Here is a 26,040-nt window from a genome sequence, read left to right as displayed (position 1 = left end):
GAGACAGGCAGACTGGAAGAAAATGGTGCCATGAACTGAAATATGAAAAAAGACCCACATAGACCATCACAATTACTTGTGCTGTGAGTAAATGTTTATCTGATGTTTCCAAAGTACAAGAAAATAGAGACAGGCCCAGATTGCTCAATTCCATGTCTCCATGCCCAGTCGAGTGCCTTGAATCAAGTTAGCAATTAATATTAATAAACGATGTTACACAAGACTACTTTAGGAAGTGACTTATTGTATGTTTGTGTAGAAGTGGAGGGACTATTTGAGGTTACTGAAAGGAAGAAGGTGACCCATTTGCTTTTGACTGAGTTATAGGAGACAAATAACTCCTTAAACAAAAGCGGGGCTCAAAATTACTAAATGGGAAAAGAACACAGTGTTTAAAAGATGGGCTTGGAATCAGGCAGATCCAGGTTCAGATCTAGTTCGTGAGACCTTCCAGTTGTGTGACCTCAGGCAAATGACTTGGCTCTTTTGTGTCATACTTCCAGGACTTGTAAACCAGGACTGGCAATGGCATCTGGAGTGCATAGCATGCAAATCCCAAGGTCACCACAAGCATGACTGTTGTGACAGCTGACATGACCATTAACTGGCACATACCTGACGCCTTCTTTCAGGCCACATCCATCATGTGCTTGCTGTAACTGACAGACCCTGTGCTCATTCTCTCCATTTCTCCTTTAAAGACTTGTTTATTTATCTACTTACTTATTTTAAGGAATTTATTAATACACTGGTTTCTGAGTCATAGCAAATGCATAATCACTACAAAATAATTCTCATCAATTCTTATGTTAATGTGATACTAATACAAAGAGAACATATTCAAACCAATGTTTAAGCATGATATATTGGGGCCAGTGCTGTGGCATGGTAGGCTAAGCCTCTGCCTGCAGCAACGACATCCCATATTAGCACCAGTTTGTGTCCCAGCTGTTCCTCTCCCAGTCCAGCTCTCTACTACAGCCTGGAAAAACCAGTAAAAAATGGCCCAAATGCTTGGGACCTTGCACTCACATGGGAGACCTGGAAGAAGCTCCTGGTTCCTAGCTTCACATCTGCCCAGCTCTGGCCTTTGCAGCCATATAGGGAGTGAAGCAGTGGATGGAAGACCTTTCTCTCTGTCTCTCCCTCTCTCTGTCTGTAACTGTACCTCTGAAATAAATTTAAAAATCTTTAAAAGCAAAACAAAACAAAAAAAAGAATGGGGGTCGGTGCTGTGGCGTAGCGAGTTAAGCCACTGACTGCAGTGCCAGCATCCCATATAAGCACCAGTTTGAGTTCTGGATGCTCCACTTCTGATTCAGCTCTCTGTTATGGCCTGGGAAAGCAGTAGAAGATGGCCCAAGGACTTGGGCCACTGTACCTGTGTGGAGACCTGGAAGAAGCTCTTGGCTCCCGGCTTCAGATGGGCACAGCTCTGGCCATTGCAGCCAATTGGGGAATGAACCAGCAGATGGAAGACCTCTCTCTGTCTCTCTCTGCCTCTCCTTCTCTCTGTGTAACTCTGACTTTCAAATAAATCTTTAAAAAAAATGATATACTACTATAGTTTTAATGATATATGATTATTTTAAAATTTATTGTATGTATTTATTTGAAAGGCAGAATGGCAGAGAGGGAGAGACAGAGAAAGAAAGAGATAACTTCCTTCTGCTAGTTTACTCCCCAAATTGCCTCAACAGCCAGAGCTGGGCCAGGCACTCCATCTGGGTCTCCCAAGTTTCTGGGACATTAACAGCTGCCTCCCTGGGTATATGTTAGGAGGAAGCTGGATCAGAAGCAGAGTAGCCAGAACTCGAACTAGCACTACCCACAGTCAGTGGCTAAACCCACTGCACCACAATGCAGGCCCCTCCCCACCTGTCTTTGCAGTCCCCATGTGGCTATGTATCTCAGCAGGAAGCCAGGCACTCATCAGTTCCCAGGGTGATCCGTACTTGAACTTCTGTGGGGCTGATGCTTAGCAGTCTCTAAGGAGCAGTTGGCTGGGTCTGAAAAGTCTCCACTTAGTCCTGTGGTCTAATCTGTCTCACTGGGCTTTCCCTGAATTACAAGGCACAGGGCGAGTCAAGCCACCTGGACACGAAGCCAATCAGGTTCAGGCAGGCTGAGGAAGAGTCTGGATTCTGTAAGTTCCGCATGCGCACAGAGCCGGCTCTGCCAACACCAACCACCACCACGCCGAACTTCCTCTCGGGCTGAAACACAAGGGACCAAGGTGAGGCTTAAAAACAATCCAGGCATCTAGCAGAGAAGAGCAAAACAAGGACCAGCCAGAGTCCTGATAAGCAGAAGACACCAACGCAGAACACACAAGAAGTTACAGCACCAAGTGTGGGATAAGACACTTCTGCAAACGAGAGCTCGGAGACGAATCAGCGCCACCCAACATGTTTCTGCAGGTGCCCTGACTGCGCTGAGAGCCCTCCAAGCCCCGGCTGAACAGGATCCCCCATTTGACTCTCCACTTCCACTGCCATCTCTTCAGTGGTGAGGGGTTTCTCCCTAAAGCCACAACCAGCCCAAGCAGGTACCTCTGTCCTCTCTGAATTCTTCCTGCAGATGACGAGGCAAATCTGACCCAGCTGGGTGTCACTGAGCGGTCATGACCGCTTGGTGAGATGCTTGCAGGCAAGGCCAAACAGGCAAACCACGCTCCGCCTCCTTATCCAGACCAGGACTCCCATGGTCTAACTGCGCATTATGGCTTTCTGAATTCCATCAACTTCAGCCTCACGCTACTGTGGGACCTTACAAATCACCCATGTACGCTGCTGGAGGCTGAGTGTGAGTGGCTTTGACAATGAAAAATCAAGTCAACTTTTTCAACTTATGCAGCAACTCAGGATAATCCAAACTGATGAAAATTATCTCTGCGCACCCCTCAAACCCAGTTTTTCTTGGATGTCTCTGAATGTGGAAACATGAATGCCCCCTCCAACTGCCCCTTACCTTCCCCTTTGATACCCACTGATTCCTCCCCTGTTCCTGTGCCCACTGCTCTACTCTTGGCCCAGGATTTCTTCCAAATGTTCAGAGATTCTCTAAATGACTTTCTATTATTGATTTCTTATTTAAACCATTGTGTTCACAGAATATTCTTTACCAAATCCTTTTAAATTTATTGAGAAATGTTTTATGTTCCAGAATATTGCCCATCTGGTAAATGTTCTGAGCACATGGAAAAGAACCTGTATTCTGCCATTGTTGAGCAGAGTGTTCTACAAGTCTGTTAGGTCAAGTTGGTTAACAATGCTGTTCAGGGTTTCTGGATCCTTGATGATTTTCTGTGTACTTGCTCTATAAATTATTGAGAGGTAATAAAATCTCTAAATATAATGGTAGAGGTTGGCACTGTGGCATAGCAGGTAAAGCCGCTGCCTACAGTGCCAGCATCTCATATGGGCACCAGTTTGAGTCCCGGCTATTCTACTTCTGATCCAGCTCTCTGCTATAACCTGGGAAAGTAGAAGATGGCCCAAGTCCTTGGGCCCCTGCACTCTCGTGGGAGAATTGGAAGAAGATCCTGGCCTCTAGCTTTGGAACAGCCCAGCTCCAGCTGTTATGGATGAAGATCTCTCTCTCTCTCTCTCTCTCTCTCTCTCTCTCTGCCTCTCTATAACTCTGCCTTTCAAATAAATAAATAAATAAATAAATCTTTAAAAATAAATAAAATGGTAGATTTGTGTACTTTCCCCTCAGTTCTATCAGTTTTTTAATTGTATTTTGAAAGTCTATTGTTAGGCACATACTTGTTTAAGATGGTTATAACTTCTTAATTGACTCCTTTATCACTCTGAAATGACTGTTTTTATTCCTAGAAATATTCTTTTCCATGTAATTTATTTCACCTGATATTAACAATCTATTTCTGATTTCCATTGATCAGTGTTAACATAGCACATTTTTTTCTCATCCTTTCACTTTTAATGTTTTATGCTCTTTTATCTCAAGTAGGTTTTTTATAGGCAGAATATAGCCAGGTATTTTTTTTTTATTTAACCTAACAACTTGTGCCTTTTATTTGAAGTGTTCAGATAATGTCATTGTGATTATTGATATGGCTGCATTTTAATCCAAATTTAACCCAAATCTTGCTCTTTGTCCAACTGATTCTTCCCCACCCTATTTATGCATTCTTTTGAATTAAGAATATTCTTATGATTTCATTTTACCTCATTTGTTGGGTGTTTGTTATAACTTTTTTAGAACCTATTTTAAGGCTTTTTTTATTAGGCATATTTTACTTATCACAATCTACTTTAAGCTAATATTATACCATTTCACACGTAAGAACCTTACATTAGCATATCCTCATTTTCTCTCTGCTGTACTTTGTACCATTGTTGTTACACAATTGACTTTCATTTTGTCATAAACCTCACAAGAACCAGTCAGGGTTCAGTCTGGAAAACAAAAACCATTCCATGTACAGTCATGCATGCCATTTGGCAATGGAGATATGTTATGAGAAATGCTTTGTTAGGCAATTCTGTCACTTTGCAGACATCACAGGAAACTAGATGTGCTGCCTACTACACACCTAAGCTATATGTTATAGACACCGTCAGATATGCTGCTACCACGACCAAGGCGTCATATGACTGTGTCCTAAGTAGAAAGAATTTTCACACATGGCATCAGAGGCTTACATAACCACTGCAGACCCCAGGGAACTTGAGCCAGAGGAGTCACCTGGCCATCTCCCTGCAGTCCTGAAGCGAGTGATGTCCCACCTGTCCAGAGCCAAGCTGTCTGAAAGCTTCTGCAGCCTCTCTTGGCCTGCAGAGCCTGAGTGCCCACTGCTGCTATGCCACACATGGGCCTCGGCTCCCACATCGGCCTGGAACTGACCCCAGGAATAGCTCTTTCTTCAGCCATGCCAGTCTCCCGAGAGTGCTTTTAACTGACTGACTTCACAAAGAAAAGGGGACTCTGGTGGATGTAGTTCCAGGCTCCTCTTCTGTAAGACAGAGATGAGTTTAGAAAAGAGAACACAACAGGGAATTTAACCCAAGAAGTCCCTTTTGGGCTAGCAGTACGGTTGTTTTTTCTTTTTATTTTTTTAAGGTATTATGATTTATTTATTTGACAGCTGGGGAAAGACTGCCAGAGAGAGACTCCCATTCATTGGTTCACTTTCCAAAGGCTTGAAATGGCCAGGGCTGGGCTGGGTGCCAGAAACTCTGTCCAGATCTCCCACACGGTGCCAGGAACCCAATCACTTGAGCTGCTACCATTGCTTCCCAGGATCTCTATCAGCAAGAAGCTGGAGTCAGGAGCCAGAGCTGGGAGGGAAACCCAGGTCCCCTGATAGGAGACAAGGGTGAATCAGCCTACCACACAGCCTAGTTCTTTAGTTTTTGTTTTTCGACAATCTCCTTACCAACAAAACAAAACAAAAAACAGTAAGACTGCCTCTGAAGAAATCTGTACAGAAAAAAACACATATCTCTGTTCAAATATTTTTCCCTTTAAACCAGAAAATGACACGTTATCTTCTTATTAGGTTAAATATTTATAGTATCCCTGAGACCATTGAATTACTACATTGCAGATAACAATCAGTATAATAAGCTTCTACTAGCTTCCAAAAAGTCACATAGTGAAGCAATAGCTACATTATCTAGAAATAAGCCAAATAGCTTTTTTATCATTTCAATAGTTAATGATAACACACAAACTTGTGCACGAAACCTGGCTTGCATAGCAGTCAGACTGAATTATGAACTGCCCTAGAATTCCTTTGCAAAGCTGACACACAGGGACTGGATATGGGTGAGAACACTGGCAGCCTAACAGTTAGTTCCTCTTAAGGAAAGAACTTTACTTTTGAGGAAGATCACTTGCTACATTTTGTGAGGCCTCGTCAGCGCATGTTCTGAAAAGAAACTGCCAATCAAAGAGATGATTATTCCAGAGTGACAGCTACAACTTTTAGGGTGAGGATCTTGAAGCAGATGAGACAGAAAGAAGGGGAAATTGCACAGAGGTTGGAGGAGGCTGAAGTCTACAGAGAAATGCTCAGTAGAGCAGAGGGCAGTGGGTTTCGGCAAACCAGGATATCCAAAATGACACTTCCAGCCATCTGCTGTGCTCTTCTATTACATCAAGCCCTACAGAGGTGGTATTTTAAGAAACTAGGAATCAGGAGCAGAAAAGGCACACACAAAGAGAAAAGACTGATTCAAACACAGAGTGAAACTCTTCCCCTAATCTGGGACTCAGAGAAACTGGTGTCTGATATTCAAGACCTGAAAATCGATTTTATAAAAGCCAGGATTAAGAGAACGTATCCTACTAACTTAGGTTAAAAAAAAAAAAAAAACTTTTGGAGACCAAAAGTGTAGAACTTTAGGGTATGAGGCATGAAGGCAGGTGCTGGACTATTGATCTGGGAGTAAGAAAGGAGATTCCAGACAGTCAGAAAAAACAAGTTAGTGGCAGACACGTGGCCCATTGGTTAGGACACCACTTGGGACACTGGCAGCCCATACTAGAGTGCCTGGCTCAAGTCCCAGGTCCACTCCCAACCCCAGCTTCCTGCTAAGGCAAAGGTGATGACCCAGGTACTTGGGTCCCTGCCAGCCACGCTGAAGACCCGGACTGTGCTCGAGGCTCCTAGCTTCAGTCTGGTCCAGTCCTGGCTGCTGCAGGCATTTGAAGAGTGAAACAGTAATGGAAAGCTCTCTCTCGCTCTCCCCCCACCCCATACCACTCAAATAAATATTTTTTCAAAATAAGAACAAGTTAGTATTTTTTCTTTCATTAGTATTTTTCATGCACTTGTCTGCAAGGATCACATTGGCTAGCAAGGGAGAACAGGCATATTCATACGTTGCAGACGGGAGAGAAAAATGAGCAACTTAATTTATGGAAGAAAATTTGGAAATATTTACCACAACTTAACACGCAATTAACCTTTGCTGTGGTAAATATATGTACATGAATGTATCCCACAGAGATGCAGAAGTGAAATGACTTAGGCTTAGAGCAGTGTTGCTTATAAAGAGCAAAAAGTGAAACCATCTGTCATTAATAGCAAGCTGGTCGTGTGAAGTTACAGTAGACCCATAAATTGGAGTATTACCCAGTGATACAAAAGAACAAAGGAGTTATTTATGACTAGAAAGAGATTTCTCTCCAAGATACATTGTTGGTCCAAGTACAGACTAGTCTGAGTTGTATACTGTAGTTGCTGTTAAAAAAAAAAAAAAGGAGGGGGATAGCTCAAGGAAAAATATTTGGTGCATGTAATTAAGATCTTTCCAAAAAGATAGCCAAGAAACCTGTAACACTGGTTTCGTGCTCATCCAGAGGATGGAAAACAGCAAAGTGCCCGGGAAGCAGCACTGAGGGGGAACAGGACTCCTCACAGTAAGCAAGGCTCCTTCTATCCTTCAAACTTCTGAATCCTGTGAATGTTAGTGGTTATCCAAAATATACATGACCACTCATCTAGACAGAACTATCAGAGGGATGCTCTGAGACAGTGGGAACCCCGCGGTCTGGAGCGCCTTGGCTCACTCCCTTCTTCCTTCCTGGAGCTCCCTCCATGGTGGCCTCCACCAAGCCACATCTGGGATCCTCTGCCCCAACCATGCCCTGCCCAGTGCTCCCAAGTCACCCTGACTCCTCACACTTCTGGACTTGCACTGCCGCCTCCTCTCACCCCAGCTGGTCACACTGTTACACACTTTCCACGGCCCTCAGTGTTGCAGGTCATGCAAGACCTTCTTATCACATTCCAGGCTTCTCCCCAGCCACTTTCCTGGACCCTTCATTAGTCCCTTTTAAAGCTCAGCCCTCTTACCTTCCCTCATCTCACAATGCTCCCACACTGCACCACTCCCTTCTTCATCCTGCCCCATGAAGTGCATTCTCCCAAAGCTCCATCCTTACCCCCTGGTTGTCTCTCCCCAGCCCAGGAGTAAGGGCTCCCTCATTTTCCATGACCACCTTTAGGCTGAAACGCTCTAACACTTTGAGGTATGGGCGCTTTCCTCCAAGCTCCAGTCCCAAGTAGAAATGCAAACTGGGCATTTCCATCTGGCTGCCTCACCCTGACTTTGATCTTCCTGCTGTGCTAAACTCCAACCATCCACCCCACCTGACCAGCTGCCCTCTGAAATTCTGGGCAAAGACCAGGGGGCCCAAGAATCCTCTCAGGCACCTACTTGAAATGCTTGGAATCTCAGGATTGATTCCTGCATTTGATCAACATCCGCTGAGATTAAAGGGCTGGTTTGTGGCTCAGGATCCCTCTGTACCTTCCTCCTCCAGCAGGCCTCTGAGTCACAGCAAGATTTCTTGGGATATTTCTGTCCTGTGATTTCCTTCCTTCCGTGTTCATAGATGCCCCATGCTCTGGATTGCACCACACGATCACTCAGCAGTCCCTAAATCACCCTGCCATTTCTTCAACTGACATTTAGTGAGACAAACTATATAAGAAATACCAGGCCAGATGTCTGGGAATACAAAGATGTATGAGGCACACAGACAGCTATGTGCAAAGTCACAGTGGCATTAAAAGAAAAGAAAAAAAAGCAATGGGAGTTCTTAGGATGGAGGCACCACACTCCCAGAGAGGGGGCTCTAAGAACACTTTTCATTCAGCAGAAATTATATACGAACTAGAGAGACAAGATGAGCTGGGTTGCATGGGGGAAAGGCAGCCAGGCAGGCAGACACAGCAGAGCTCATATCCCCATCCCACCCCTCACTACCCGTCTCACACTTATTCTCCTCCTCTACGAGAAGACAGGGGTAATCTTAGCATCCTGCTCACAGGCTTTTGTTAGGATTAAATGGATACCCATTCTGGGCTACTGTGCAGCAAACCGAATACATGTGATCTCGTGAACATTTAGGGATCAGTGGAAAACCAAGAGACTGAGAGGTAAACTAGAACAGAATATAAATGTGTACATTAAAAGTATATCACACAGGAGTTGCCAAAGGTTAGGAGCAGTGGGAGGTTATGACTATGAAAGGGCACCAGGAGAAACATTCTAGTGTGAGATGCTGTATTCTGACAGCAGTGATGCTTACACAAGCCTTGCATGTGTTCTAAGTGACAGACTTGTGTACACACACACACACACACAAACTGCTCTTTCTGCATGTCTACTTAAAAGGCATTTTTACAAAAATATGTATCTTCATAAAAATACACAGCTGTCTTTGCCAGAATAAGAACAGGGATGGAGAAACAGGGGATATAAAATATAAGCACAAGAGAGGGGCCTTGCACACGCCGATGAAGACAAAAAAGACAAAAACTCGAGATGAAGACTTATTCTCTGTACCTGGGCTCTCCTTCCTTGCCCCCAAAAAGGAGAGAATGACTCGGCAGAGGGTAAATGAGGTAAGGGAGAGTCAAGTGGTCAGGAAGGAAGCTAAGAAATGGGGTGGACGCCATTAGACTCTCTTACCAGTAAGTTCCATGGCTACGAGTACCATCTCTGAAACTGTTTTATCATCACGCCCACCAGCCAAGTCCAGAGTCTGGCACAGTGTGAGCCGACATAAACTCTGCGGACAGAATTGAGGGAACACCAGGATTCACAGCATTCACTCTCTGGCTGTTGGGGAAGGAGTGAGGGGCCACCCACTGTGCTGCTGCTTCCTGAGGTTGTCGTGAAGCAGAGCTGGGCAGAAGAAAGGCCAGCTTGGGTTATATAATGAGTGTGGGGCACCTGTGGCACAATTTAATGAAATGCACAGCAGGCTGATGGGTGTGTGGGTCTGGAACTGAGGAAGAAGACTTACTTCAACAGGTACATTTGGGGAGTCCCTGTACATAAATTGATAATAGAAGATGTGGGAGAGGGAGGGGGCATTTGACCTAGCAGTGAGGATGCCGGTTAAGACGCCTGTGTCCCACATTGGGGTACATGAATTCAATTCTCTGCTCCAGCTCCTATCTCAGGCTTCCTGCTGACGCAGATCCTGGAGAGCAGCAGGTAAATGATGTCTCTAGTGACTGGGTTTCCACCCCTCATTTGGGAGATCTGGATTGAGTTTCTGGCCCCAGCTTCAGCCTGACCAACTCCAGGCCATTTCAGGCATTTGGGGAGTGAGCGGCAGATAGGTGCTCTCTGTCTCTGCTTGTCTGTCTCTATGTCTCTGAAATAAATAAATATTTTGTTCTTCATATGTGGGAATAGATGAGCTCCTCCAGTGTAGTGAGCAGAGTGAAACGTCCCCTGGGAAACACACACTCTAAAGGAGGGGCCTGAGGAAGAGTCTGAGAGGAGGTGACTGGAAAGACAGGCAGGGGCTGGACACGTCAAAGGAACGGTTCAAGAAGAGTGTGGTCAGTAGTGTCAAATGCTTCCAGGAAAAAATGTCCACCAAATGTGGGGGTGTAGAGCTCACAGCAATCTTCTTCAGATGTGGAGCAGTGATAACCCTGGGATTAGACATAAATGCAGGTGAGAAGGTGGCCACAGAAAGGAGAGGAGGGGTGGGCACTACGGCATCCATCTCATATAGATGCCCAGTGTGAGGCCTGGCTTCTCCACTTCCAATTCACCTCCCTGGTAATGGTCTGAGAAAAGCAGTGGGCAATGGCCAAAGCACTTGGGCCACTGCTACCCACATGAGAGGCCTGGATGAAGCTCCTGGCCCCTGGCTTCAGCCTGGCCCAGTGCTGGCTGTTGTGGCCATTTGGGGAGTAAACCGGATAGAAGATGTCTGTTTCTCTGCCTCTCCCCCTCTCTTCCTCTCTCCTCTCCTCTCTCCTCTCTCTCTCTCCTTCCCCTCTCTCACTATAACTCTTTCAAATAAATAAACCTTAATATTAAAAGCAGAGGAGATGGGGAATAACTAGAGTGGTGCCCAAGTCTAGGAGATTTTTTTAAAGTGTTCATGGGGCAGACACTTGGTTAATGGTTAAAATGCCACTATGAGCTCCCATGTCCCACATGGGAGTAATTGGATATGATTCCCACCTCCAGCGACAGATTCCATGTTCCTGCTAATGCAGATCTTGCAAGGCATTGGTGATGGTTCAAGAAATTGGGTTCCTGCCATCCACATGGGAGACCTAGATTGAATTTCTGACTCCCAGATATATCCTCATCAAGTGCTCCATGCTGCAGGCATTTGCGGAGTGAAACAGCATGGAGGAACTCTTTTCCTCTTTCTCACTCTCAAGTAAAGAAATAAATAGATAAATAATTAAAAAAAAATAAGTAAAAGGTTGAGAGGGAAGAAGCCACCAAAGAAGAGGCTGGAATTATAGGACAGAGGAGAAAATGAATAATTGGACCAGAGGGTTTAGGCTTAATGCAGAGTTTCTATTGTTTCTTCATAACCTACAAAATCCTGAGAATTACAACAAGTCATGGGTGAGTCACCGGGACCCAGAGATAATGAGGGCAGAGGTGCAAGACAATGGTAAACAGAAGTCAGTCCCAGGTAGCCCTCACCTGCAGGGCTCGGATAAGGCAGTTGGGAGACTTCTGAGTCTTGTATGCCATACAGATCTTTACATTATTACCAAAATACAAGTTTATCAAATTTAAAGAGATTACTGGAGACAGGGACAAGGCTAAACTGAGTGCAATGGTAGGAAAAGCCAGCCTGCAACCAGCTTAGGATGACTCAAGAAGAGAAGATGGAGACATGAAGTTGCAGGCATCTCCTTCAAGTAGCCTGCCTTGATGCGGATGAAAAAGGGATACCAGTCGTTCCACAAAACAGAAAGTATTGTTTTGATCTCTCTCCTTTTTCTTAGATTTATTTATTTATTTATGAGAGAGAGATTCCATTTGCTGGTTTACTCCCCAAGTGGCTGAAACAGCCAGGTCTGGGCCAGGCTGAAGCCGGGAGCCAGGAGCTCTATCCTGGCCTCCCACACGGGTAGCAGGGACCCAATCACCTGGACCATCCTCTGTTGCCTTCAAGCACATTAGCAGGGAGCTAGATTGGAAGTGGTGCAGCTAGGACTCCAATGGCACTCAGATACAGATGCTAGGGTTACAAGTGGTGGTTTAACCCACTGTGCCACAACACCTGGCCCCTGCTTTGTGCTGAAGAAAGTAGCAGCTAAAGCATTTTAAAACATTGATGAGAAAGAGCTAGCAGAAATGAGAGTGCACAGCATCTGGTAAAGCAGATCTTTAAGGAGACTGCACTGGGCGTGACAAGCAGGAGCGTTTTCAGTTCCGAGTGGGGAATGGGGACACTTCACAGAAACACGTTATGCCAGATGTGGATGGATCCTACCCAACTTCCATGCCCTTTTCTTCTTCTTATGCAGGGCCAGGAATGAGTGGGAAGGTGCTCCAGGGTGGGCGTGGCCAGTCCAAGCTAATCAGTAAAATCCCCACTCCCCTGGTATGATAATTGGTCCAGGAATGGGCTGTGATCTGATTCTGGCCCTTAAGATCTAACGAGGCATTTTGTGGATTAAAAAAAAAAAAAAAAAGAGGCACCCAGTCTTCTGAAAGAGCTGCAGGAAGCCACTTCTTTCACTGAGAGGAAATGATAAAGTGTGTAGCCCCACGGCTACTGGAAGTCATCCAATAACTGCAGGAGGAACTGCCTGAGGCAGAACTCAACATCTGGACTGAGAGAAGAGAGTAACAAGATCTGGGATCCTTGATGAGGTCACTCAGCCACTCATCAACTGACCCTGAGGCCTGCCCTTCTTCTGCACTCCCAGAAAGTAAGCCACATTAGGTCGGGTTTTCCAGGACTCATAGCCCCTTCCACCGATAAACATCCCTTCAACCTTGACGAGACAGGAAAGACAAGTGGAAAGGTTGGAATTCAGGGCAATGATGTCAGATGGAATTTTTACATTTTTTTTCTCTGCAAAATGAAACATGATCCAGATGCTAAGAGTGAGGAGGGAGAGGTAAGGAATACAGAGTTTAGGGGGAATGATGAAGATTGTATCTGGTTGTTTAGGGCAGGGGAAAGGTGGGATGTCTGGGGTTACATAGAGGGCCTTGCTGGCCGTGCTGAGCACCCAGACGATAGTTTTTGAGACATCTGCCATCTGTGAACAGCACAAAATCAGATTCACCAATAATTGTCATCCTCTGGATTTGCCACAGTGCAGCAACAGGTCAAGGGGGAAAGAGTCATGGGCCTCAGCACAATAGAGGCTGAAGTCCTGAATGTCAAGGTCTAGGCTAGACTTGGGAAAGAATAAAAGCAGGAAGGGGCAGATGGTAACACAGAAGAGAAAACCAATGGATGAAGAAAGGGGACATCTCAGCCGGCGCCGCGGCTCACTAGGCTAATCCTCCACCTGCGGCGCCGGCACACCGGGTTCTAGTCCCGGTCGGGGCACTGGATTCTGTCCCGGTTGCCCCTCTTCCAGGCCAGCTCTCTGCTGTGGCCAGGGAGTGCAGTGGAGGATGGCCCAAGTCCTTGGGCCCTGCACCCACATGGGAGACCAGAAGAAGCACCTGGCTCCTGCCATCGGATCAGCATGTGCGCTGGCCGCAGCGCGCCGGCCGCAGCGGCCATTGGAGGGTGAACCAACGGCAAAGGAAGACCTTTCTCTCTGTCTCTCTCTCTCTCACTGTCCACTCTGCCTGTCAAAAAATAAAAAATAAATAAATAAAAATAAAAAAAAAAAGGGGACATCTCCTTGGATCAAAGAACAGGAAGTGAGAGTACCAAGGAGACAATGCAAAGAGATATCTTAGTAAACAGAGTGAAGTGTGCCCACCAAGCAGCCTCCACACACCCCACCCCCAGATTAGCTGCAGTGGCTAAGTTCCAACCTAACTGCAGTTGGATGGACACAGATAAGAACTCGGAGGGGCCAATTCTTCCTCTGTCACCCAGGGCCATGCACATGTTGTCAGTTGAAGAGGAAATGTTTTCATGTTGGAGCTGATATTTCTGAACTCTCTGTTGACAGAAAGAGAAATGAGAGATATTGGCAAGAATAGCTTTCCCTAAGGTGGTCTTTGTAAACGCTCACCTCTGCATCCATCTTGATGTCTCCCTTCGGTAGCTGTGAAGACAAAAGCAGAGAGATTCAGGACCCTGGTGACAGCTGCCCTAAACTCCAAATAAACATTCCCCTATGCAGCTGCACTTTCTCCTCCACTACTTCCTGTCCCAGCATTCTCATCCTTCCCAAAGGCCCTCACCATCTCATGACTTCCAGCAAGGGGACTCAGGCAGGTGGCTTCTACTTTGGGGCCAGTGGTGGCAAATTTCGCAGGGACATCCCCCAGCAGTGATTCTCTGATGAGGGCATTCCCAATGCCCATCCTCTATGTTGGAAGAGTAGCTGGGAATGTGATGTGTCTACGGAAATGATGCACTTGCCAGTGTTGGGGCTTGAAGAGCAAAGCTTTTTATCTGGCTTACTTTTACAGAGATGAGCAAGGCAATAAGAAATACACGCCATTTTTCTCCTAGCTGAGTTTTCATAGGACCTCAGCTTCTTATGTGAAAAGAACAGTTTAACACATTACTCTGAACATTTAGCATGAAAAAAAAAAAAAGGAATGAGGGAACAAATGTGGAGATAAGGGGAAACAGGAGAGGGAAGGAAAAGAAGCAAAAGGAAGCCAGGAAGGAAGGAAGAAGGAAAGGAGGAAAGAGCAGAACAGTGCTAACAAGCTTTAACCGACCCCTGGTGCTACTTGCTGTAAATGCATATTTCTGGCCTCTACCCCTAGGTTCTGGCCCAAAAAGCTAGGAGTGGCAGGGAGGCTAAGAATCCACATTTGTGTCAGGAATCCAGGAGGTCAGGGAGCCACAGTTGGAGAAACACTAGAATTATGAGTACAACAGGGTCCATGAAGATTAACATTTTCATTCATTTTTCCAAGGGTCTAGAATAGTCATTTTATTTTAACAAAGATGGGGCAGGTAAGGACAGAGCAAGTGGATAATTCTCAGAGACGGCTGGGGAAGAATAATGCTGATCCTCCAGCCCCTCCATGGGGAGGCGGGAGGGAGGTTTCCAGGAAGCCTGTTCAGCTCACCTCTGAAAGGGAAGGCTGAGGAAGCACCTGTCCCTGGATCCAGCCATGCATTTAATGATCTTACTTCTTTTAGTTAAACATAGGGATGATAACCATGAATAATAACAGTGAAATAGTCACCCTCCCATTTAAAAAACCCTTGACTCTTGGCAACCCTAAGATACTGGGGGATACTATCTGGACCTGCCACCTGAGCTTGGTGCTGAAAACCACGCACTTCCAGGAATCTCCCTCCCTCTACTCTTCCCAGTCCTTCTTTCTGCTCTGAGACTGGGCCAACTGACCCAATGTGGTCAGCAGTGCTGTCTTTACTTTTGCAATCTAAGGTTTTTTCATGTCTTCTGACATGGAAAACGGAACCTGATAGAAAGAAAAAGCAGATCGTGACAAAGTGGGTAGATTTTCTTCTCAGGTCCTGAAGAGTCAGTACAAATGTGATGGCTTCTTATGCATGAAAATGCCTCAGAAGGGAAACCAAGACATTGAACGTTAACCCCAGCGGGGAGGGCCAGAGCCAAGTCAAGAACATGCACTGGACCAGGGTCTGGACCATAGAGGGTCACTGGAGAGCACCCTGTTGACCTCTCCTTGCTATACAGAAGCTCTGCATAGATGCCTTCCCCAAGACCTACTGTACTATATTTTTAAGAACTTTAGTTTAGGTCTCCCATGGAGCTTCCAAGTGAATGCAGAGCCAGATAACACAATGCAGAAATATGAGGGAATGATAACTGTTGCAAGCCTATTTATATAAGTCATTATATATACATATATATAATATATATAGTGATCTTGATCCTCACATTCTTGGGAAAAAAATATTAATTCTATTTTATGGATGAATTACCTGAAGTTCATGGAAGGTCAAAGCTCCCCTGGGTGAGTTTTCAGAGGACTTTATTTATGATGTAAAAAGAATAGCTTCCACAGGCCACTTTGGACCCTTGGTATGACAGACAAAGACAAGGCACTAGGGTGCTGTCCTCTAATTTCCAGATTTCTGGCTCTATAGACAAACCCAGATTACACCCAGAGACCTTTACAGGTTGGCTCTTAGACTCGCCGAAGGTCTTTTATGTTAAATTGGCGATCTGGCACATAGTCCCGAGTAGGTCACGGGCTATCCAAGCAGCCAAGGGCAAACAGACTCCCCCTCTGCAGACAGAACAGGTGGACTTCATCTCTGAAGTCCGTTCAAGCTCTAAAATGGTCTCCGGTTCCCAGAAAAGGAAATTCAGGAATAATACTCAAACTCAGTCGTGATCACAGAGCATAAATTTGAGTTCATCAAGATGTGCTGTCAGACTGACCTAATGAACGCCGGCCAGCATGTGTTGGTCAGAGTGTGGTGAAGAACACTCCGTGGCATTTCTGGGGGACCACAGTAGACATCACCTCTATGGAGAACATCAGCAAATCTATGAACTTTCCAAATGCACTCCTCTGACCGTGAAGTTAAAACAAAATCACACTGGAACTATAATGATTTCCCAAGTTTATAAATTAAATTAGGATGTATTACTGAGCTTTCCTAGCAGGGACACCTTTCCAGGAGCAGCCATTTGAAAACTAATTTTGAAAAAAAAAAAAAAAGAAGGATCATGAGTTAGTTCCTGAATTACTGCACAGTGACAACTAACAGCAGAAGCTGCAGTAGTTCACTTGGAGGTTAAAAAAAAAAAAAAAAAAAAAAAAACTCTTTTCAAAAATAACCTGCTTAAAGCAATTTAAAGGAGGCTTCTTCTCCCCTCATCTCTTCTGCAGCAGATCTGCTGAAGGTCCTGACATTTGAGCCTTAATGTGCCCTGAACCCAAAACGCAGCGTACTCAAGTACTCAGAGGCAAGCTGTCTGTCTGGGAAATAAAGAACCCACCTGTGACTCAGTGACCAGGATTCCAGGCCTGGGATGGACACCGACTAACTGTGTGGTTACTTGAACACGTGGTCTTCCTATGCCTTATTTCCTGCACCTGGAAAAGGGAGGCGAAGGTAAACTTTGATGAATTTGGAAGACCCCATGCTCTCTTTCAGTAGTCACAGGCTCTAATTTTAATCCTCAGGACTTGTATTATTTTTGTTGTGGTTTTCTTTTGGTTTAATTTTCTCAGTGTTTGGCTTGGTTAATGGAAAGTTCTTAGTTTCTCTTCTGGTCCCACAGGTGCAGACAAATGCAAGTAAACTAGGCCCAGGCTCAGGTTATCAGAGTTGGTGCACAGGCACAAAACTGCTAAATAGTTAAAGCTTTTCCTTGCTACTCACCCAAGCAGAAGGCACCCTCTTCCCCACCCTGCCTCCCCAGCCCCTCCCACCTGCTCCACGTTCCCACTACCCTTCCTCAAGATCATCTCAAAAGCTTTCACCTTTCATTGAAAGGGATCTTGATATAGTAGGAGAGAAATGAAATTACATGAAGTAAATTACTCTTCCTAAGGAATAAACATCTAGCATATTTAAACTTTCATTCATGTCGGCCAGTGCCGCGGCTCAATAGGCTAATCCTCCACCTTGCGGCGCCAGCACGCCGGGTTCTAGTCCCGGTCAGGGTGCCGGATTCTGTCCCGGTTGCCCCTCTTCCAGGCCAGCTCTCTGCTGTGACCGGGAGTGCAGTGGAGGATGGCCCAAGTCCTTGGGCCCTGCACCTGCATGGGAGACCAGGAGAAGTACCTGGCTCCTGGCTTCAGATCAGCACGATGCACTGGCCACGGCGGCCATTGGAGGGTGAATCAATGGCAAAAAGGAAGACCTTTCTCTCTCTCTCACTGTCCACTCTGCCTGTAAAAAAAAAAAAAAAGGAACTTTCATTCATGTAAAAAAGAGTTTATCAACTCATGAATTGTAGAATTGCAACTCAGTTTTCAAACTGAAATGAGGTCAGGACATTCTTGGGCCCCATTCATGTTCTTAGGCATTGACCTCCTAGAGGATCTAGATCTCAACTTGGTCTCCTATCACTCCTATCATCTTCTTAGCTGAGCCAATGGGAAACCATGAACCACTGGAATGGGTGACTGTACCTAGCATAACTCACAGTGGGCAGCCAAATGAATACAAATTTTCCAGACAAGCAAAATATCTGTAGATCTAACTTCTGTTTGTAACATTTTAAAAGTTCAACACTAATGCTTGTAGAATTTTTTTAATTTATGTCAGTGTCAGCAAGACAGAGAGAGAGTGCCCATGCACTGGTGCATTCCCCGGATACTGATAAGTTGGGCCTGGGCTGGGGCTAGGCCAGAGCTGTAAACTCAGTCTAGGTCTCTCACATGGATGGCAGGAACCTAATTACTTGAGCCACCAGAACCTCTGCTTCCTGTTATCAGCAGGGAGCTGGAATCAGGAGTCAGAACTGGGAAATGAATTCAGACGCGCCAATGTGAGACACAGGCACCCTAAATAAATCCTACCCTATATTAGGCCAAACATCCACCCCAGTTAAGGTTTTAAAGATTTCTTTTCTCAGCAAATCAATCAAGATTCACAATTGGTTTTTAGTGTCCTCAATATTAATGATATTAATTCTATTATTTTCTACACTGAGCATACTATATTCTTTCATTCTTTTATTTTTCCTATGCAGTTTTCATAAGATCTCAGGTAAGAAATTTTAAAGCCCTTTCCAAATTGAAAGTTTTCTGATACGACTTTTTGTGATAGATAAAACAGACATGCTTAAACTTCAAGGAAAATTACAAGTCCAAAGTATATAAGATATGTAACCATTTACTTAGGCAACAGCAAATATTTGTCTTAATGTACGAAGTAGCATGAGTGAATTCAAACAGGGAGGATAAATAAAAATTTAAAGACATTCTACAGCAGCTACACACAGAATGATGTACCATCCCTGCATGAAATAGAGCCAGCACTCAAAAGGAACACTGGTCCAATGTGTGTGTGATTTATTTATTTCTTTTTAAATATTTATTTATTTATTTGAAAGGCAGAGTTACAGAGAGGCAGAGGCAGAAAGAGAAAGAGGTCTTCCAAATGGCTACAATGGCCAGAGCTGGGCTGAACTGAAGCCAGCAGCCAGGAGCTTCTTCCGGGTCTCCCACATTGATGCAGGGGCCCAAGGATTTGGGCCATCCTCTACTGCTTTCCCAGGCCATAGCAGAGAGCTGGATTGGAAGTGGAGCAGCTGGTACTTGAACAGGCACCAACATGAGAAGCTGGCACTGCAGGCAGCAGCTTTATCCGCTACACCACAGAACCCACCCCATGATTCGTTTTTAAAAACACTGGCCTGCACCGCAGCTCAATAGGCTAATCCTCCATCTGTGGCGCCGGCACACCGGGTTCTAGCCCTGGTCGGGCAACTGGATTCTGTCCCAGTTGCCCCTCTTCCAGGCCAGCTCTCTGCTGTGGCCAGGGAGTGCAGTGGAGGATGGCCCAAGTCCTTGGGCCCTGCACCCACATGGGAGACCAGGAGAAGCACCTGGCTCCTGCCATTGGATCAGTGCGATGCGCCGACCGCGGCGGCCATTGGAGGGTGAACCAACGGTAAAGGAAGACCCTTCTCTCTGTCTCTCTCTCTCACTGTCCACTCTGCCTGTCAAAACAACAACAACAACAACAACAACAAAAAACACTGTTTGTCTATTTCCTTTTATTCCCACAGTATCTCTTAAGAAGCAGAGCCCAACAACCTTCATTCCACAGAGATGCAAATTCCCCGGTCCTTGCTAGTGGTTCTCTAGTGGTTCACAGCTCCTGGCCTGTGCTGGCTGACTGTGCTCTTTCACCATCCGCTTGGGTTTGGCCAGTGGATGAGAACAGGAGAGAGCTGGGGTTCTTGTGCCCCACCTGCCTAGTCCAGTGGCAGAGGCTGCACTCTGTGACGGCCATGGCAGACCTGGGCCGGCGCTCCACTCTCCTCCCCTACTCTGGTAGCACAGTCCCCTCCCTGCCTTTTCAGATTAGAACAGGGACAGTGCCTACTGAATCCCTTCCCGGCATGCCTGGCCATCCCTTGCTGGCTCCTCCAATGCTGCCCACTCTTCAGTGAAGAGTCTCTTCAAAAATTCCCTTCATTCATATACTCTTTCATGCTGGGACCCTAAATGATATAGTTGCCCACCAAAATCTCACAGTAAATTAATAATACAGCCAGGAGTAAAGAGCTTCCTTGCCTATATTACACAACTCTTTTGGTTTCAATCTCTCTCCCACTTGCAGACTGGAATTTGAAACTTGTTAGAACATGTCAGCAATAATTCAGAAATTTCCATTAAACCAGTCCTTCTCCCTGACATTTCTGAGGGTCATGCTTGGCAGCATCTGGTGGGCAGAGGCCAGGGATGCCACAAAACACCCTACAATGCACAGGGTATCACCCCACTGCCCCACCACACATGCACAACCATTTCCCAGCCCCAAATAGCAACAGCACCAAGGCCGAGAAAGCCAGAATCACGCATCATCGGAATGAACCACAGTGGTGATGTCCCTTTCTTTCCTCCTGCAAGGCCGTCCCAAGCACCTCTCATCACTGCTCCAGAGCCAGGCCCATGGTGGAAGTGCCGGGGAGGATGAGGGAGAGTGTGCTGTCTCAGGTGTGGCCAGCTGCCGGTCTGAGAGATCCCCCAGTAAGGGTGAAAGCAACCTCCACCCCTAGAATGGACTTCCCTTCCAGGGAGTGGGCTGCGTATTCTGGAACTTATCAAGGAAAACACAAAGGCTACCTGGGGCAAAGGTCTGCAGACAGACATCAGAACATGCACAGTAATTATGTCTCTGAGTGGTAGACTTGTTAGTGATGTAGTTCCTTTTACGCTTATCCACATATTTAAAGTTTTCTATAAAGTTTCATTTAATTATTCAAAATCCTAAAGAGAGTTATACAATTGGGCGATATGCACTCTCTGTATTCCTTTCAGCCCCTATTCCCCAACTGAACAGACTTTCACACAATATACCAAGGTGCCCTGATAATAAAGTCCCCAGAAAATTGTCCTTTTTAGCTGGGTGTCAGGAAAAGCTCTGCTTCTGTCAAGCTATTAATATTCGGGAGATGAATGGATGAATGAATGAATGAATGAAGTTGATAAGTATGTCTTATTTTTAAGTGACAACAACCGTGTAACTGACAGTTTAATTTCTAGACACAAAGTTGAGACTCAACTACAAAAACAATGTAGACTCGTGCCGTCCTCTAAGGTAGGCAGTACACACACGCGGCTATTTAAACGTCAATTAATTAAATATAGAACACTTCAGCATTGCACAAAATTCTACTTGACAGTGCTGGCACACTTTATTCTTTCTTTAGCTGGATTTATTCCTTGTGCTTACATTTTCTCTGCTAAATATTCGTATTTATTGGTTAGTATTCCATGTGACTTTCTTGTGAACTACCTTAATTCCTTTGTGAAACAGTTCAGGGTACCAGTACTTGTGAGATATCTGTGTACACATAACCCTGTTTCTGGGAGCTTAGTTTTTGATTCCAAGGCAGAATCAGCAGTTCAGGGAGTGTCGTCATTTGCTCATAACTCAAAGATTCAGCTCCCCATCACAAAGGCACAGTTTTATTTTTTGTTTTCATAAGTGATAGTTATATGGTGTTCATTTATGAAGATTCCAAACATATTGCTATTTGATTACAACCTAACTTGGCAGCAAGCATTTGGCCTAGCAGTTAACACACCAGTTTAGCCACCCATGGCCCACATCAGAATACCAAACTTAGTTCCTGTCTCTACTCCCAGTCCCAGTTTCCAGCAGGTGATGGCTCAAGTGGTTGGGTCCTCACCACCCCTGTGGGAAACCTATACTCAGTTCTCAGCTCCCAGATCCAGCCCCAGCCCCAGGACCGCCCTGGCCATTGCAAGCATTTGGGGAGTGAACCAGGAGATGAGAGTTTTCTACATCTGTGTTTCTGCCTCTTGAATTTAAAAAAAAATAAAGCAAACAAATCTAATTTGAATAGACAATAAGACATTTTTCTACAGAGTAATGAAATGTAATTTTTTTCAAATTCCAGTTATATGGCTAAATATCAGCTTGTTTCTAAAGTATTACATACACCATTCAGGCAACAATAAATGGCTCAACTTGTTGTTGATACATATGATCACATAATCACAGCCTTTGAATATGAAAAGGAGAATCTAGAATTAAAAGGCTGCTTCAGCTCCTGCACCATGGGGCCCCCTGCCAACCCACATTTTTGGTGCAGTGTTATCTCTCTATACAAGCCCATGCAATTTGAGTATTTTACAGGATTTTACATTATTTTATAGAGGTGTTATAAGTACAGATCAAAAACAAAATACTATTAGAACAATGGTCTCTTTCCGGCAGCCACGGGTTACGGTGCAGACATGGCCAAGTCCAAGAACCACACCACGCACAACCAGTCCCGAAAATGGCACAGAAATGGCATCAAGAAACCGCGATCACAAAGATACGAGTCTCTGAAAGGGGTGGACCCCAAGTTCCTGAGGAACATGTGTTTTGCCAAGAAGCACAACAAGAAGGGCCTGAAGAAGATGCAGGCCAACAACGCCAAGGCTATGGCTGCGCGTGCTGAAGCTATCAAGGCCCTGGTCAAGCCTAAGGAAGTAAAGCCCACAATCCTGAAGGGTGTCAGCCAGAAGCTCGATCGGCTTGCCTACATTGCCCACCCCAAGCTTGGAAGGCGTGCCCGTGCCCGCATTGCTAGGGGTCTCAGGCTGTCCCGGCCACAGACCAAGGCAAAGGCCAAGACTGAGCCCCAAATCAAGGGCAAGGTCAAGGCTCAAATCAAGGCCCAAGCTCAAGCTCAAATCAAGAGCAAGGGCAAAGGCAAGGCCCAAGCCAAAACCAAGCCCAAGGCCCAAGCCAAAACCAAGCCCAAGGCCCAGGCCCAAGCCAAAGCCAAGGCTCAGGCCCAAACCAAGCCCAAGGCCCAGGCCACACCTGCAGCCCCAGTTCCGGCTCAGGCTCCTCCCAAAGGTGCCCAGCCCCCCGCAAAGGCTCCCTAGTAACAGTCTTTGCCTGCCAATTGAAGGGCAGAAGGACTGGTGTGACCCCTGGACTGCTGTCTGCGTGGGGCTAGTGTCCTCCTGTGCTGTTTGTACAAATAAACCCGAGACAGGGTCTCAAAAAAAAAAAAAAAAAAAAAAAAGAACAATGATAGAAATTAGTAGACACAGCCAATCTTGGAGACAAAAGAACCTCTGAATTCATTTGGATGCTCTTATGTTCCAGCCCAGTGTGTTCCAAGGTTCAGTGTGAGAATTTTTCATTTTATTTGTAGGTGCATAACTTTAACAATTTATAAAATGTCAAATGAATTGTTTCTGTACTTTATCATTGTGAAAAAGATGAAGGTATGGTTTACATGCTTTTACATGTTTTTCTTCAGAAATGGCCAGCGAATGGTTGCAGGATTTCAAATAGGGATGCTGTTCTGAGACATGAGAATTTGAAGCCATCTGAAAACCTTCTAGAACTGTCAGCAAGTAAACTACCTTAATTCACTGTCAGTAAAGATATTGGAAATATACAAAAAAAAAAAAGTAGCTTGAAGTGGTAAATCTTTGACTTCAATGAGATGGACTGGTGAGTACAAAGAAAAAAGAGCAATTAAAATGTATGAAATACGGGGGAATAATGACAATTATCATCAAAAGTTCCAGTACAATTACAGACTCCTTCCTCTCACACAGAGTGTCCCTTATAATACCTTGTCTACTGTTTGACTTCTGTGTGTGTGTGTGTGTGTGTGTAATGAAAGGATCTGCATATTTATCAACACAATCTTTTGGGACGAAAATTAGCAACATGTAAATACTTTTCATGTCAATAATTTCAAGAAGCTGCTTGGAAACAATCTATGGAAATGAAATGCTATGGAAAGTATAGAGAAAACTCCAGGCACAGTCCTGCTTGTCTGCAGGTGGTCATGGTAGTTAACATCCACTGAACCCTTACCACCCTGAAACCTCTGCTGTAAACTTTGCTTTGACTAAGTCATTTATTTACGATCATCCTACCAAGTAAGTGACTACCCCTACTCCTTTGTTTTTTTTTTTTTTTTTAAGTTTTATTTATTTGAAAGTCAGAATTACAGAGAGGAGAGAGGAGAGAGGAGAGAGGAGAGAGAAGAGAGAGAGACCTTCCATCCTCTGGTTCACTCCCCAAATGACCACAACAGCCAGGGTTGGGCCAGACTAAAACCAGGAGCCTGGAGCTTCATCCAGGTCTCCCACATGGGTGTCAGGGGCCCAAGCACTTGGACCATCTTCCACTGCTTTCCCAGGCCATTAGCAGGGAGCTGGATTGGAAGTGGAGCAGCCGGGGACACCAATGGACACCCATAGGGATCGCGGGAGTCTTCCGTGTTACAGGCGGTAGCTCTACCCACAGGCCACAACGCTGGCCCCTGATTATCCCTACTTCTATAGATGGGAAAACTAAGGCGCCAAGAGGTTAGTCAGCATGTCCAGGGTCGCACTCTTAACAAATAATGTTACATAATAATAAGAAGAAGAAGAATAAGAACAGGATTCCAAGCTGAATCGAAGTATGAGGCCTCCATCTCATTTACTGAACCTGGAGACAATGAAACTCATCCGTCTTATTTGGAAGCAGTTCGCGTACTGAGGAACCTGTACAGAACTTTATACTCCGAGGGCGGGGAAGCGCCGGTTCGAGCGCGCGGGGCAGAGCCCAGCCCGGCGCTCAGGGCAGGTTCCGGGGACGCCGCGGCGGGACCAGGGCTCCAGGCCCGCCGCCCGGGCTGCGCAGGGCACTGCCCCGGCACCAGCTCGCTTAGGTCTGCGTACAAACCGAAACCACACATACTTTTAAATGAAATGTACACTTGATTTTTGCCTTTTTTTTTCTTTTTAATGATCTGCTCTTGTCTATTCAGGAAAGCCTCTCCGCGAAGAGCACGCCGCGCTGCCGGCCGGCGGAGCCCCCCGACCGCGTCCCCGTAGCGGGACCACGCTGGGCTGGGCTGGGCTGGGCAGGGCAGGGCAGGGCAGGGCGAGGCCGGCGGCGCCCAGGCGGCGTCCGGGGCCCTCAGGGCGAGCGCTGGGCCCGGCGCTGGCGTCCGTTTCTTAGCCGCGGCCCGGGCGCTCAGGACAGCCGCGCCGACCCCCGTTTCCCGGCGCGGCCGCGGCCGCGGCGCTCCCGTGCGCGCCTTACCTGATGCGGGGCGCTAAGCTCCAGCTCTCCGCTCCGTCCCGGGCGTCGCCGTCGCCGCCTCCGAAGCCGATCCGCGGATCCCGGCGGCAGCGCGCGGCTCCGATTGGCTGCCCGGCCGGGAGCAGGGTGGAGGGGAGTCTGTGCCCGGCGGGCTGCAGCCGCGCCTCTGCCGTGTTCTCTGCACGCGGAACCGAGGGGCAGAGTCCCCCGGGCCCCTGCGCCCGACTTGTGGAGGGCCGGGCCCCTGGCTGTGTCTTGCCCGGCGTGGGAGTCACAGCCCTCAGTCCGCCTCCCTCCTACCGCGTGCAGCTTGCTGGGACTCTTCTTGGTGAGTGACCCCAGCAGACTGAACAGGTCTCGGCGCATATTTGCGTGCTTTGTGTAATGTGATGAGTGGAGAGACCGGTATTAGGGCAAATGAGGATATTTAGGACCTTGTCTTAGGGCTAGGAACCTGGTGTGCTCCTGGGACACCCAACACTTGGTACAGCCCAAAAGCCTCTGTCCCCAGGCCAGTGCTGGCCGATGGAGCCTGCGGACTTGCCCCCTGATCTGGTGGAGATCTGTCCTGTGGGGAGACAAGACTTTGAGCATGGATCCCTGCCATCCTTATTCGAGCCTGTCCTGCCATCCCCGAGGTTACAAAGGGCCTGGTGACTGTGAGACCCAGATGTGCCCCACCCAGTGCCCACTTGGGCAGCTGAGGGGCTGCCTCTGTTACTCCTCCTGCAACCTTGAGCAGACAGCAAGGAACCACAGGACTGTTTGGGGACTCAGTGCCAGGCTGGTAAAAACAACATTGTTTATACACTGTGAGCACTGGTGCAAGGCGCTGGGAAAATGTGTTCGAGAGAGTTCCGGAAGCCAGAGTCTCCAGGACGCGGTAGCTTTGAAAGCAGGAGAGGCAGAAGC

General features: G+C 46.4%; 3 protein-coding genes across 9 annotated transcripts in view; 2 read left to right on the top strand and 1 right to left on the bottom strand.

Moving 5' to 3' along the window:
* The window catches only part of BLVRA (biliverdin reductase A), an 84,544-nt gene extending 59,035 nt beyond the window's left edge, over positions 1-25,509 (bottom strand). For 4 of the 5 annotated variants that reach the window (XR_011383172.1, XR_011383174.1, XM_070059777.1 and 1 more), the window contains exons 1-2: positions 25,129-25,509; positions 2,095-2,216 (exon numbers count right to left, since the gene is read on the bottom strand). Coding sequence is in view for 3 of the 5 variants with exons in the window: in XM_070059777.1 (XP_069915878.1) it covers positions 2,095-2,216; positions 25,129-25,494 (488 nt within the window). In the remaining 2 variants the exon portion in view is untranslated. Of the gene's footprint in view, positions 1-2,094; positions 2,217-13,972; positions 14,006-16,864; positions 16,962-25,128 lie in introns of all 5 variants that reach the window. The other variant, XM_008261676.4, reaches the window with a different exon arrangement.
* Positions 22,289-22,983, top strand: LOC127482606 (large ribosomal subunit protein eL29-like). The gene has a single exon (XM_017344454.3). The coding sequence runs from the start codon at positions 22,314-22,316 to the stop codon at positions 22,953-22,955; it is 642 nt and encodes a 213-aa protein (XP_017199943.3). The 5' UTR covers positions 22,289-22,313; the 3' UTR covers positions 22,956-22,983.
* LOC103349457 (uncharacterized) overlaps positions 25,315-26,040 on the top strand; it is an 83,161-nt gene continuing 82,435 nt past the window's right edge. For 2 of the 3 annotated variants that reach the window (XM_070059779.1, XM_070059780.1), the window contains exon 1: positions 25,315-25,456. The gene's annotated coding sequence lies outside the window, so the exon portion shown is untranslated. The remainder of the gene's footprint in view (positions 25,457-26,040) is intronic. The other variant, XR_007922220.2, reaches the window with a different exon arrangement.

Source organism: Oryctolagus cuniculus, chromosome 16, assembly GCF_964237555.1.
Source record: "Oryctolagus cuniculus chromosome 16, mOryCun1.1, whole genome shotgun sequence".
NCBI lineage: Eukaryota > Metazoa > Chordata > Mammalia > Lagomorpha > Leporidae > Oryctolagus > Oryctolagus cuniculus.
The sequence above is the reverse complement of the archived record's forward strand: the minus strand, read 5'-3'. Positions and strand labels throughout refer to the sequence as shown.

Coding starts and splice junctions, on each gene's coding strand:
- LOC127482606 (XM_017344454.3), top strand. CDS start 22,314: ATGGCCAAGTCCAAGAACCACACCACGCACAACCAGTCCCGAAAATGG.